Genomic DNA, 14353 nt, shown 5'->3' with positions numbered 1-14353 from the left:
ACAGCTGAACACACTGATGTGTAGATGGTGGCAAATAATACAAAAATATTGTAGTTCTTTAATCTGTGCAAGTGGCAGTGTCTTAGTAAAGCGTATCCCTGCAGCTATTAGATGCTGTTCCTCCTGTGGAAGCCCAAACCTTTTTCAGTGTTTCTTGTGTCTTCTTTCCTTTATGTATGTAGTTTGTGTATATACAATGTGGACAATATGACTGGAATCATAGGAGAGATTTCGGAAATTCATATTTTTTAAGTAAGAAAGAAAAAAATTTTTTTTTGTTAGATAATGGTATTAGAATATTGCCAAGGAATATAACGGTCTGTGTCCATACTGTGAGCCAATAAAATGTTCCTTTTCTCTTTAACCCCCTGTATATATAAATGACATGTATATAGCATTTTTGACAGCACTGTGGTACAGTGATTAACTTTATTTTAAAATGCATTTAATATTTATTTTACAGGGAAAATAGGTAAAGACAAATATCTCATTTTGCTGTGGGGCTCTTGTTTGTGTGCATTTCCTCCAGGGATTCTGGTTTTCCTCCAACATTCCCAAAAGATGTGCTTGTATGTGCATGTGTGTTACATTAATTGAGGAGTCTAAATTGGGTGAGTATATGTGAGTTGGGTCCTGCGTTGAACTGGCACTCCATCCAGGGCTGTCTTGCCTAATACTGCTGGAACAGACCCCAGCCTCCTTCATACATTAATTAGATTAAGCCAATTTGAGAATGTTATGTTATGAGGCTAGTTTAATATTTGTAAAAATGAACTCATAAAGAATATAGAGTTTGATGAGCATCACTTTTTGAAAAAGTCTCATAGGTTATTAACAGTCACACACTTGTTTGTCACAACCACGTCACAGACATACTGTAGATTCTACATTCAGTAGTCTGTGGTAGTAGACCTTGATTGGAAACCTGATAGTTCTTCTTCTATGAATCTTGTGGGGCCATTTTTAGACTTTTTAATATATCTTCGTACACTTTACTAAGGTAAAATGTTATTTCCATAGCATAAAAAAGGAAACATAGCAGAAAAAGGATAACAACATACTGCTTTTCTTTGGTGCTTACAGAAAGGAGAGCACATATTAACAGTGGTATACCATGCTAACAGTAACCCAGACATGTTTAGATCTGTGTCACAACAGCTTGGAGAAATAAAACTCACAAATACATTTGCAGATACCACAGCAGCCAATAGTACAAAAAAGTTAAAATGTCATTGTGTATACTTTTTGACTATCTCCCATATAAATATACAGTATATGTATATCTGCTCCACCACCACCTGATCAAAACACCATGCAATCCCTACATTGATTGATTGAAGGCCAGAGAGCCACATGACCATCATCGTCTAATTCTTCCACGTGAAGCCTGAAAACCATGAGGACTGATTGAAATCATTTATGTTAGGTACAATGCCTAGAAGAAGCTGGGTGGTCTCATGGCCTTGGAACCCCTGCAGATTTTGTTTTTTTCTCCAGCCCTCTGGAATTTTTTTTTTGATTTTTTTCTGTCCTCTCTGGCCATCGGACCTTACTTTATTCTTTATTAACTAGTATTGCCTAATTTTTATATTTTGTCTTTCTTCATTTTGTAAAGCGCTTTGACCTACTTATTTGTATGAAAACGTGCTATACAAATAAATGTTGTTATATAAGAATTAGATTTCTACACAGATTTATGTACAGTAATCCCTCCTCCATCGCGGGGGTTGTGTTTCAGAGCCACCCGCGAAATAAGAAAATCCGCGAAGTAGAAACCATATGTTTATATGGTTATTTTTATATTGTCGTGCTTGGGTCACAGATTTGCGCAGAAACACAGGAGGTTGTAGAGAGACAGGAACGTTATTCAAACACTGCAAACAAACATCCATCCATCCATCCATTTTCCAACCCGCTGAATCCGAACACAGGGTCACGGGGGTCTGCCGGAGCCAATCCCAGCCAACACAGGGCACAAGGCAGGGAACTAATCCTGGGCAGGGTGCCAACCCACCGCAGGCAAACAAACATTTGTCTCTTTTTCAAAAGTTTAAACTGTGCTCCATGACAAGACAGAGATGACAGTTCCGTCTCACAATTAAAAGAATGCAAACATATCTTCCTCTTCAAAGGAGTCAGGAGCAGAGACTGTCATAAAGGCAGAGGCTGTTTGGCTTTTAAGTATGCGAAGCACCGCGGCACAAAGCTGTTGAAGGCGGCAGCTCACACCCCCTCCGTCAAGAGCACAGAAAGAGAGAGAGAGACAGAGAAAAACAAGCAAGCAAAAATCAATACGTGCCCTTCGAGCTTTTAAGTATGCGAAGCACCGTGCAGCATGTCGTTTCAGGAAGCAGCTGCACAAAAGATAGCAACGTGAAGATAATCTTTCAGCATTTTTAGACGAGCGTCCGTATCGTCTAGGTGTGCGAACAGCCCCCCTGCTCAATCCCCATACGTCAGGATCAGAGAAAGTCAGCGCAAGAGTGAGAGAAAAGTAAGCAATCTAGCTTCTCAGCAATCTGCCAATAGCGTCCCTTGTATGAAATCAACTGAGCAAACCAACTGAGGAAGCATGTACCAGAAATTAAAAGACCCATTGTCCGCAGAAATCCGCAAACCAGCAAAAAATCTGCGATATATATTTAAATATGATTACATATAAAATCCGCGATGGAGTGAAGCCACGAAAGGCGAAGCGCGATATAGCGAGGGATCACTGTAAATGTTGTTATATAAGAATTAGATTTCTACACAGATTCCTGTAGTGCTGTATTACAATTGTTCTGGTCTATTTTACTATAATTTCATCTACTTCCTTATTTTACTACATTCATTTTTGTGATCAATTTTTTATTGAAGCATGCATTTTTAATAAGTCTTAGAGAAACTGTTTAGAATATATCATAGATCTTACACTGAAGGAAAGGAATGTTGTCTGAAATTCAGGATTAGGCCAAAAGGGCACGAGTGTAAATTAGCATTGCTTATTGTTTAAGCACAGTGACTACACATTAGTGTCCTACAATAACATTTGAGTTTTGTTGAATTATTGGTGTGTTTTTCCTGCTGTTTTTGCTCTCTCATGGTAATGAGGACTCCCAGGACACTACAGCGATGCCTGCTGTGACTCCTTTGAATCTCTCCTCAATAATTTTAATTGCAACAATAAATAATGTCATTACAAATTCAGCAATAATTCTTTGATTAATTGCATAATTAATTGCTAAATGTAAATGTGATGTTTAAGAATTGTGCTTGCATCTTTGGTTGATCTTTTAGGAATAATGTGAGAATAATTAAAGTTTAATTTCATTCCTTTTATTTTTATGTAGCACACTTCATTTAGCACAGGCTCAGAACATTTACACTGATTTACAAATACATTATGGCAATAGTTAAGTATATGTCTTTACAACATTAAAGACGTGTTTATACAGAGGGCAATATCATTGGCTTTTAATGAGTTGGTAATTCTCACTCACCCACAGTTTTGAAGCAAGGGGCTCCGTATCTTTTCAGTTACAGTGTTATTAAAAGTATCTGGTGCGCACTTGTTACTATCTGGTGCGCACTTGAAACTATCAGGTGCTCACTTGAAACTATCTATATTGTAACCTGTACAATAGCCTTCTGCATTTTCCTTATAACATACAGTACTTATTATGTTGCTCCCTCCTCCAAATTTCCCCATCATTTGAAAAAAGGGATAACTGGTTTGCACAGGTCCTTGTAACTCATGTGACTCCAGCCTACTGCAGATTCTCAATTGTACATGTCCTCAGAGGTCGGAATCTCAACAACATTTATAAATGTAAATGCAAAATGTTTAAACATATGTGGAATATTGTGAAATAAAGCTAAAGTCACTTACTAAAAAACAACACACTCACAGCAAAAACATAATCTCCAATAAACACTGATACAGTATATAAATGTTGAGAAATTACCGCAATGCAAAGCTATGACAACCTGCTGTTTTTGATCCCTTCCTTCATTGCCGGAATATGGAATGGAGCTGGTGTGAACTGGATGGATGAGTACCTGAATTCACATGGCACAAGTAAGTGAAAGTGTAAAAAAATCATTTAAGGTCTTTAATAAGAATAATAGTAATACATTTTATTTATATAGCGCCTTCGTCTTTTGTGGTGTAATCCAGAAGTGCTAATAATGATGCAAAATTGATGAATGATTTGTTCTTCTAGTGAGCCAGGACCTTCATTGGCCAGCCCCGAAGTGGCTCCCCCAATATAGTAAGTCCCCCATTTGCTACCTGCTGTGCTTGGCTTACACAGCTCCGAAAAGGAGAGCTAGTTTTAAAAGTTCAAAATTCAAGAAATGTCCCAAAAATATATCAAAATCGCCTATAAAATAGTGAACCATCAGACTCTGGCTTGTAGAGATAAGTTAAACAAAGTATATTTATAAATGAACAATATTTATTAATAAAATAGAAAATATAACAAAAATCCTTTTAAAAGGCCAAATGGAGTTGCCTGAAAGGCATTACTAATCTACCAAGTTCCAATACACATTCTGATATCAAAAATCCAAACAGATTAGAAAGTGACAGAAAAACCCGTAAATCCACATGAAAAATATTACTCACAATCAGCTCCTTCACACTTCAGTGATCCGCTGCTAAGATTCTCTCACTGGCTCAATAAATACCCTGAGAGAGAGAGAGCCCAGAAGCAGTTAATACTTGAAAAACAGAAAAATATAAGAGAAAAAAATACAACAAGCAGGAGTGCTATAGCACATACAGTACGTGATGCTGTTAGTGTGTTGTGTTTTGCAGGTACTGTTTAAAGCATAATTCATATTCACTTCACTTATGATTCTTTGTAGTTGAAACTGAATCATTACCAGCAAACAAGACCTTTGTTTTATTTATTTATTCAAATACAATAAAGGAACACATTTGTATTCAAATATATCAATTTCTTATTTTATACATTATTGGAACTATTTTAAACAGAGTACATAGACATCATGTTAAAGTAACACATTCATGTCCCCTTGTACATTTAACAAATTGGTCACATACACCCGAACTTATAAAAAATACAGTCATATGAAAATGTTGGGAACCCCTCTTAATTCTTTGGATTTTTGTTTATCATTGGCTGAGCTTTCAAAGTAGCAACTTCCTTTTAATATATGACATGCCTCATGGAAACAGTAGTATTTCAGCAGTGACATTAAATTTATTGGATTAACAGAAAATATGCAATATGCATCATAACAGAATTAGACAGGTGCATAAATTTGGGCACCCCATCAGAGATATTACATCAATACTTAGTTGAGCCTCCTTTTGCAAATCTAACAGCCTCTAGACACCTCCTATAGCCTTTGATGAGTGTCTGGATTCTGGATGGAGGTATTTTTCACCATTCTTCCATACAAAATCTCTCCAGTTCAGTTCAATTTGATGGCTGCCGAGCATGGACAGCCTGCTTCAAATCATCCCATAGATTTTCAATGATATTCAAGTCAGGGGACTGTGACGTCCATTCCAGAACATTGTACTTTTCCCTCTGCGTGAATGCCTTTGTAGATTTCAAACTGTGTTTTGGGTCATTGTCTTGTTGGAATTTTCAACCCCTGCATAACTTCAACTTTGCGACTGATGCTTGAACATTATCTTGAAGAATTTGTTGATATTGGGTTGAATTCATCCGACCCTCGACTTTAACAAGGGCCCCAGTCCCTGAACTAGCCACACAGCCCCACAGCAATCTTTAATTAATATTAAGAGTTTAGCTTTTTTATTAAAGCATAGAAATGAAATACAAATGATTGAAATGTAAAATATAAGTAATGATAAAAATTATTCTTACACCAGTTTGTCAACAATGACATAGATTCAGGCTTTCCTCTTCATTTTCAAGATGATCTATCGATTTTACAACTCTCATTCTGTTTTTATGAAAACATTCTGCTTCAAATTATTCTGAATCTCCTCCTTCTTACAAAACTTTTTGTTCTTCCCTGGACTTTCCCTTTTAAGATGCAGTAATACTTGAAATAAACAGTTTATTTTTTACTTCTAACAAACCATAACACATATAATTAACATATACATTTACTAGCAAAGTTAATTTTCACTTATTCTAATTATATGCTTTCTAAGCTTCACACTTACTATTATCTAAACAGCCCTACTATGATTAAAAATCTGCTATTTATTTCAAACCATAATATTTGTGTAATAAGACAGTTTAGTTTTTCTCCAGTCCCACACAGGAAACTAAAAAACTACTTGAGTATGAACATTGCTTAGTTCAGATCTTAATAGGGGAACTTCAGAAAACCTTACAGTTCAAAAGCTGAGATATTGGGCAGATTTAAACCAAACATTTGCTGTTGTCATTCTTGTATCCAGTTCCCTGCTTAATCTACGACATCTCCAAACTAACAGACACATTTACACCACCCAGTTTGCAGTTTTTTTATCTCCTAAGTCTCTCTAGTTTCGTTACTGGGCAAGAGTGGTCTTGGTTACTTGACACCGTGAATGAATTGCATGAGTCTTGTTCATGTGATTCTCAAACTGAATTTTTACCCAAGAATGATTTGCAATTACACACTTGTTCACTTATGATTCTCCTACTCATTTTCTTGTGCATTTTCACTATGTGAATTATTTGATTATATGTTTTTGGATTTGCATAAAAGGAACCTATATTGACAGAATCAGATCAGTGAAGTATATTGAAATGCCCATGACTAGATGCTAACCCTGTTCATTTCCCATTGCTTTTATGAAATAAATGTTTCTTCTTTAGTCCAATAATGAAATACCCATTTGGCAGAATGAGTGTAATGGCTTGGCTAATAAAATACAAGTTTCTAGCAGAATTAAAATCTACCTTAAATGTTGTTATGGTGTATAAAATCTACAAATTATTCTCTCTGTTTTTATTATTATATTTTGCTCAATCCCTCAATCCCAACAAGATGAATTCAGATGTAGGAGGCATTATAATAAAAGGCATATCCTCTTCCCTTACACCTCACTTTTATAACAGTTGTTCACAGCATAGTGCTAAATTGGTATTACAGCCTGGGAAAGGAAGACTGAGCCATGCCTTAGGCTATTGATTACTTTATGGATGAACATCTGGGACAACAATTTGGTTTACAGCCTGGGAAAGGTGGACATGAGGCAATATCAAAAAACTTTATTATCTGGGAAAAGATAGATTAAAGAGTTTGTGCAAAATTCATCCATCATATTGACAGCCAGCCAATCAGGTGCATGGAACATTCATGTGTTGTGAAACCATGGCATGAAACTTTATAACAAATATGCCTCATTTGAAAGCAACGTCAGAAAAAGAGAAACAGCAATGACGGAAGAGCGATGTCAGAGAAGACAACAAAGACATGTATGACCAGTTTTCATCCAATCGTCAGTTAACAGCATTTTCATGAACGTTGATTGCTAAATCAAACGCGGCCCTGGAACATTCATCCGTGTCATCTCTACTTTTTTCGTAAGCTTTTTCTAAAGACTATATATATTCAGACTTTCCTATCAGTACCTATTTTATATTATTCTTTGTTCCAGTGGTATTATTATTATTCTTGTAATAAATACCATGCTGCTTTTAGCTTTCTATTCTTTGTTTTAATGTCTATAGAGTGATTGAAATAATAAGTTAGATTTCTTTGAGCACCTAATGCAGCCGGAGATTTGCCATTACCTCTGTGCTTTGATGTTTATTAGGCTGAGAGTGACAGCTCCACTAAATAGTAGGGAACAGTACGTAAAGAAGGTATTCTTGGCTGATAAATGGCCTATAGTCAAAACTGCTGAGTCTTTGTATGTTTAAATTATTCTTGTAGACCAAAAATAATATTTAGGTCTGAGCTATCATTAAAACATTGTATGTTGTTCGTGCAAATAATAAGCAAGTCTCTTGAAGTGCTGAGTGACAGGCTCTTTTATACCTAAAGCACTTGTGTGGTTTAAAGTGCTAAAGGGTTAATCAGCGTGTGTGTATCATTCATGGGGCAGTGTTGTGGTTAGGGTCTGTGTGTATGCATATAGCTATGTATGTGTGTGTTCATCTTAAAGTGCAACAGTAGACCAACCCAATAATGAACTTGACGAGTACACTTACCCTTGAGGCAAAACAGGTAAAGGGTAAGTAGAGGGAAATACTACGATAATACCAATGTGTTTTTGATAAATCTAGGAACATGTTAATTAATTTCACTTATATTCTTACCAACAATTAATAAAATAATAATAATAGGTTACATTTATTGAGCACCTTTCACAAACTAAAGGTTGCTTTACATACAGAGTAAAAAAAAAAAATACACAGATGACAAAAGTTCGTAGAAGAGGAAAGTTTTCTGTTGCGATTTAAAAGTGCAGAAACAGGAGCAATCTCGGAGAGACTGAGGAAGAAAGTTCCAGAGTTGAGGAGCTAAAGCATTGAAGGACCTGCCTTCCAAGCTCGAGAGTCTGGTGCGTGGGACAGTAAGGAGATTACTGCTTGAGGACCTGAGAGAACGACAAGGAGTGTAAGGAGCTAGTAGCTGAGTGAGGTGGAGGGGGGCAAGGTTATGTAGGGCTTTGAAGGTGAGAAGCAGAATCTTGAATTTAATCCTCGATGGAACCGGTAACCAGTGAAGCTGGGAGAGAACAGGGGAGATGTGAGCGAAACGCTTTGTGTGGGTGAGGACTCTAGTTGCAGAGTTCTGAATATACTGTAGCTTCTGAATAGATTTTGCAGGGAGGCCAATGGAGAGGGAATTACAGTAATCAATACGAGACATTATGAAACAATGAACCAGAGTTTGAGCATCAGACAAGGACAGAAATTGTCTGAGGCGGGCAATGTTATGGAAATGATAGAATGAAATTTTGGAAAGAGACCTAATTTGTAACTCAAAGTTAAGTGATGAATCAAACAAAACATCAAGATTTCTGACAACAGGAGCAGGTTTGGCAAGTGTACCATCAACAGAAATATAGAAATTGAATGCCTTAGAAAGTCAGGATTTTGGACCTACCAGTAACACTTCAGTTTTATTGGCATTAAGTCTGAGAAAGTTATTAACCATTGTTAGATTTGCCCGGACACCACCAGTTGGAAACCACATCTTTATAAAAGTCACACGTTTATTAATCATAAATAAACACAATCCCAAACACACACAGTGTAGTCAACACTAATCACTCCTGTTTCGGGCTTCTCTCAATGTCCTTGGCTGCCTGTCTCCTCCTGGGAGCTTTGTTCTACTCCCACTTCTGACTCTGGGATCTTGACTGTTGGAAGACGGCCCCTTTTATTCCTGCCTGGATGTGCTCCAGGTGGCTGATGGCGACCTTCCAGCAGCACTTCCAGGTGTGGCAGAAGTTCTGCCCTTTGCACCGGAAGCACTCCGGGCATCCCTGGCAGGTTCAACCTCCATCTTGCCTGGTGTGGCGGAAGTGACAATTCTCCGGTTCCCAAGAGGCTTGAGGCACCCCCTGGCGGTGGCCACGAGTCCCAATGAGTTAAATTCTTTTTACTTCTCTCCCGTGGTCCTCTCCTAATCCAGTGTGGTTGCCCCCTCGTGACCCGGATGGTATTAATGTCCTTTTCCGGTCTCTCCAGGCATCCCGGCCGGGTAAGAACCACACCATCCATAGCTTAAGATCAGTGATGCATTCTGTGAGTGTGCTGGGAGGTGAATCTGTAGGAGAGTCTGTCCTAAGATATAAATGTATATCGTCTGCATAACAGTGGAAGTTAAGGCCATGGCTGCAAATAATCTGACCCAAAGGAAGGATATAAAGTAGAAAAAGTAATGGCCCAAGGACTGAACCCTGAGGGACACTATGCGACACAGGTGAGGTGGAGGATTTATATAGGCCGACTGTGACAAACTGTTGCCTATTAGAAAGATAAGATGTGAGCCATTGAAGGGCTAAGCCAGAGATGCCTACAGCATAGAGACGTGACAGGAGGATTTCATGGTTAACAGCGTCAAATGCTGCACTTAAGTCAAGAAGGAGGAGAATATTAAGGGAACCGCAATCTGCAGACCGGAGAAGATCATTGACTACACGGAGAAGAGCTGTCTCAGTGCTGTGCTGTGTATGAAAGCCAGACTGAAAAGGCTCATAGAGTGTATTATCTACAAGAAAAGCATGGAGTTGTGTAGTAACCATGTGATCCATCACCTTAGCCAAAAAAGGAAGATTAGAGATAGGCCTGTAACTGGAGACAGAAGAAGGATCCAGGTCAGGTTTTTTAAGGATTGGGGTAACTGCAGCAGTTTTGAGGGCAGTAGGGACAGAATCTGAACTGAAACATGGATTTACCAATGAGGCAATAGGAATACTAATTATGGATGAGCATGTCTTAAGCAGAGAAGTGGGGGCAGGATCAAGCAGACAGGAGGAGGCATTAGACTTATTAATAAGTTCAGAGATGGCAAGAGAGTCAACAGGTGAGAAACAAGCGAGTCTTGATCATGGAGATGGCAGATCAGAATGAGTGAGTGACTGTGGTGTGGAGGGGAAACTGATAGATTTGATCAATTTTGGTATTAAAGAAATGTAAGAAAGCCTGACACTGTTCAGCTGTATTGGGGCATGCTAGAGGAGGAGGCTGGAGGAGTTTATTAACAGTTCTAAAAAAGAGTTCTAGGCCTAGACTTAGCACCATTTATGACAGAAGAATAATAGTTGGAGCGAGCAGTGTTAAGGGCATCCCTATATTTAAGTATGTGCTCAATGTAAAGCTGTGAATGAACTATGAGGTCCGTTTTCTTATAAAGCCATTCAAGATGTCGGCTAGTGGCTTTCATAGCTCTGAGCTCACTGGTGTACCAGGGACAAGAGCGAGAGGCTGGAACATGCCTAGTCCTTAAGGGAGCAAAGTTATCTAACAGTTGGGAAACACAGCTGTTATAAAGGGAAACCATGTTTTCAGGAGAGAGAAGACTGTGCAATTCAGAAAGAGACGAAGACAGAAGGGAAGCGGCAAACAAATCAGAATTAACAGACCTTATTTTGCGATAGGGGACAGACTTTTTCTTGACAGATGTAGTGGTAATAATGCTAAAGTTACATTCAATAATCTTATGACCAGAAATACCAGACAGTGAACCTGAGACAGAGACTTTATTATTTACAGGACAGGACATCTGATGATCTCTAAGTCATCTTTTAGTACATTTTGTGTATTACATCTTTGTTGTTCACATGACCTTTATCTGATTTCTTGATATCTCTGAGCAGGTTTATGACATATATTAACCCTTTATGCTATTTCTTTAAGATGAAAGCTATGTTACTGCGGTGGGTTGGCACCCTGCCCAGGATTGGTTCCCTGCCTTGTGCCCTGTGTTGGCTGGGATTGGCTCCAGCAGACCCCCGTGACCCTGTGTTCGGATTCAGCGGGTTGGACGATGGATGGATGGAAAGCTATGTTACCCAATTCCAGGGTACATGGAAAGACATCTGCTCTGGGTCAGTTTGAAATTCCTAACATGCAGCAGGATACTTGGAGGGAAAAATGCTCAGACAAAGGTGAATGTATGAACACCATAATGGTGACCAGACATGAAATTTAAACCCAGGACGCTGAATCCATGAGGTTGTAGAATTGACCACTATGCCACCGTCAGTTCCCTATTTATTTTAAATACACTTTATTGGCAATAATTTACACATAATAACATGAAACAGTGAATCTATTCTCACTAGTCTACATACATCATCACGCTCTCACAGTCAGTAGAGACAATAATTGCCCCTTCATTTTTTTTCATCTCTTGCAAGATTATAAGAGGTAATTTGCTTTCAGTATGTAAGTAGGAATAAGTAAATCTGTCATAGTTTTTTAATATGAGTATGAAATGGTAAATCAAAGTCAAAAACTAACCCATAAATTGTAACAGCAGCCTGCTACAGAATGATCAAAGAAACAGAGGGTAGAGATTCATTTTATAAACAATTGAATTTACATACAGTGCCGATCAATACATACAATTACTTTGGATGGTTCACTGGTTTACACCCAAATGACATATATAAAATAAAAGTATATTTTATTATATATTAATTCTTCCTATATCTTTAGGTTTAGCTATTATCCTTGAAATTTCTGTCTATGTGACAACTGTCCAATTTTGCTTACAGGACATCTGATGATCTCTAAGTCATCTTTTAGTACATTTTGTGTATTACATCTTTGTCTTTGTTGTCCACATGACCTTTATCTGATTTCCTGATATGTCTGAACAGGTGTATGACATGTATTAACTCTTTAAGCTATTTCTTTAAAATGAAAGCTATGTTACCCAAAAATTATTCTATCCATCCATCCATCCATCATCCCTGGTGTGCTGAATGTTTCTATTTGCATACACAAGCTTTGCAAATAAATAGTAAAAGGAGGACAATTTATATCCTCATTGTGCTTACACCAAAATTCCCCTTCATAGTAGAAAATCTGGTTTAACACCAGGCAATTTTTTTAAATTACCACTTTTATTTATTTTTACTACTTTCATTTATTTTTATTTATAAATTGTATTATTATTATTATTATTATTATTATTATTATTATTATTATTATTTATTAATACATTTAACTAAGGAATTAACCTTCTCCCCCTTAGGTCCCAAGGGGTCTTGCTCCATATTTTGTGCTTCTTTTCTTTGTAAGATTCTGTATTGTTGCATTACATGAAATTTAGAATTTAAATAAAAAGTCCTGATAGACTATCCCTTGAAGGCACTTTATTAGTTCTATAAATAAGACACCATAAGAGTGATTTAAGTTAGTATCAAACACACTTAATCTAAGATAGGGGACTATAGCCTGTACTCGGAGCAGTGGGATCAGGGCAGGAAATTAGTTAATAAGTGCATATTTTGAATGAGAAGAACCTAAAACTTGAAGCTTTGACTTGAAGAGAAGTGGTGCAGCTTTTTACATTATCAAGATTCTACTTATCATGTCTTTTTTGCTTTAACTGAACTCACAACTTCAATAAGTGTGTTATTGATCATAACAAAATAGAAATTTCAGGTGTTTGTGACTTTCCAAAAAAACATTAATATTTCAAGCACACTTAGCATTTTTGCTTGCAGGGCTTAATGAAATTCAGTAAAATGATTAAATAATGTATAAATTCAGATGGATCAGGTGCTGGTTTGAAAAGTGCAAAGCTGACTGAATCATTGTGCATTCCAGAGTGATATTCTGTATGTATGAGTCCTCCACATGGCAAATTAAGGAATCAATTTCATTTGATGTGTCATTCATTTATAATGAAAGTTGCCAGATAAATAAACAATGTACATTTGAATACATCTAGTACATTTATTTGCTTAATTTCTTTGCAAACAGTCACATCTTCTTTTCTTGTTGCAGTGAGTGAAATAATCATTGTTCACATTGTATGTATTCTACTCTCTGTGTTCTGGACTTCTTTCTTTATCTTGAAAAGTTTTAATTTCCCTTTGACTTTTGGATTAGTGGTGATGACCACAATGGGACATATTGAAGTGTATAGGGTTGCAAAGAAGACCCGGATGTCAGAAATAAGAAGTGCCACCCTTGAGATGGTCAGGGAGTATACCCAGATGATGTTATCAATGCCAAAGAAGACAATATACAAGATGACCAAGGTGACCACCGCCCTTGAAGCCTTAGCCTCTGCTCTCCGTCCTTTTTGGCTGTTGTCTGAGCTGAGGATGTTCTTCATTTTTTTACCATGATGGTATAGTAGTCTTAGGATGTAGCCACTCATGACGATCATTGACAAAATGAACAAAAGGTCTCTGCACATGACCCCAAAGCTCATGGAAATATATACAAAGTATTCCTTACCTACAACAAAACAGTACTCTAAATTAAATGTATATGGAGGAATTGTGTTATTAAAGAGGCTGGAAACAGCATTAAGTGCAGTTGTGACACTTGTGGAGTAGTAGAGAACATAGAGAAATATGATGATATACTGCAGATGTTTAGGGATACTAATTTTCAGAGGAGCAAGTCGGGAGGTAGCAGGTGAGATGGCTACTGCCTGGTAGACACAAAGCATACAAGTAAGGCTAATGGAGAGGCCCCGGAAGGCACGAAAGCAGAAGATGGTAAGTTTACAGCCAACATCATTGAAGAGGTTTAGATAGCCAAAGGCAGCCAGTGTCTGTGGGATACTACGTGTGAAGGCTACCATGAGGTTGGCAAAGGCCAGGTGACAAAGAATGATGTCAGCTGTTTGAGGACAAGCACCTATCAAGCAGCTGTGTAGGAAAGCACAGCAGACAAAAAGATTGGCTGGAATGCTGATGATTGTCAGGATGAGGAAACTGGAAGCTTTG

General features: G+C 37.6%; 1 protein-coding gene across 1 annotated transcript in view; it reads right to left on the bottom strand.

The window, feature by feature from the left end:
- Positions 1 to 14353, bottom strand: part of LOC114649253 (olfactory receptor class A-like protein 1) — a 94753-nt gene extending 80400 nt beyond the window's left edge. The window contains exon 1 of the mRNA XM_028798755.2: positions 13555 to 14353. Within this exon, the coding sequence (XP_028654588.2) occupies positions 13555 to 14208 (654 nt within the window). The 5' untranslated portion in view covers positions 14209 to 14353. The remainder of the gene's footprint in view (positions 1 to 13554) is intronic.

The sequence above is a fragment of the Erpetoichthys calabaricus genome, chromosome 3 (assembly GCF_900747795.2).
Source record: "Erpetoichthys calabaricus chromosome 3, fErpCal1.3, whole genome shotgun sequence".
Taxonomy (NCBI): Eukaryota; Metazoa; Chordata; class Cladistia; order Polypteriformes; family Polypteridae; genus Erpetoichthys; species Erpetoichthys calabaricus.
Note: the sequence above shows the minus strand (reverse complement) of the source record. Positions and strands in the feature narration are given on the sequence as shown.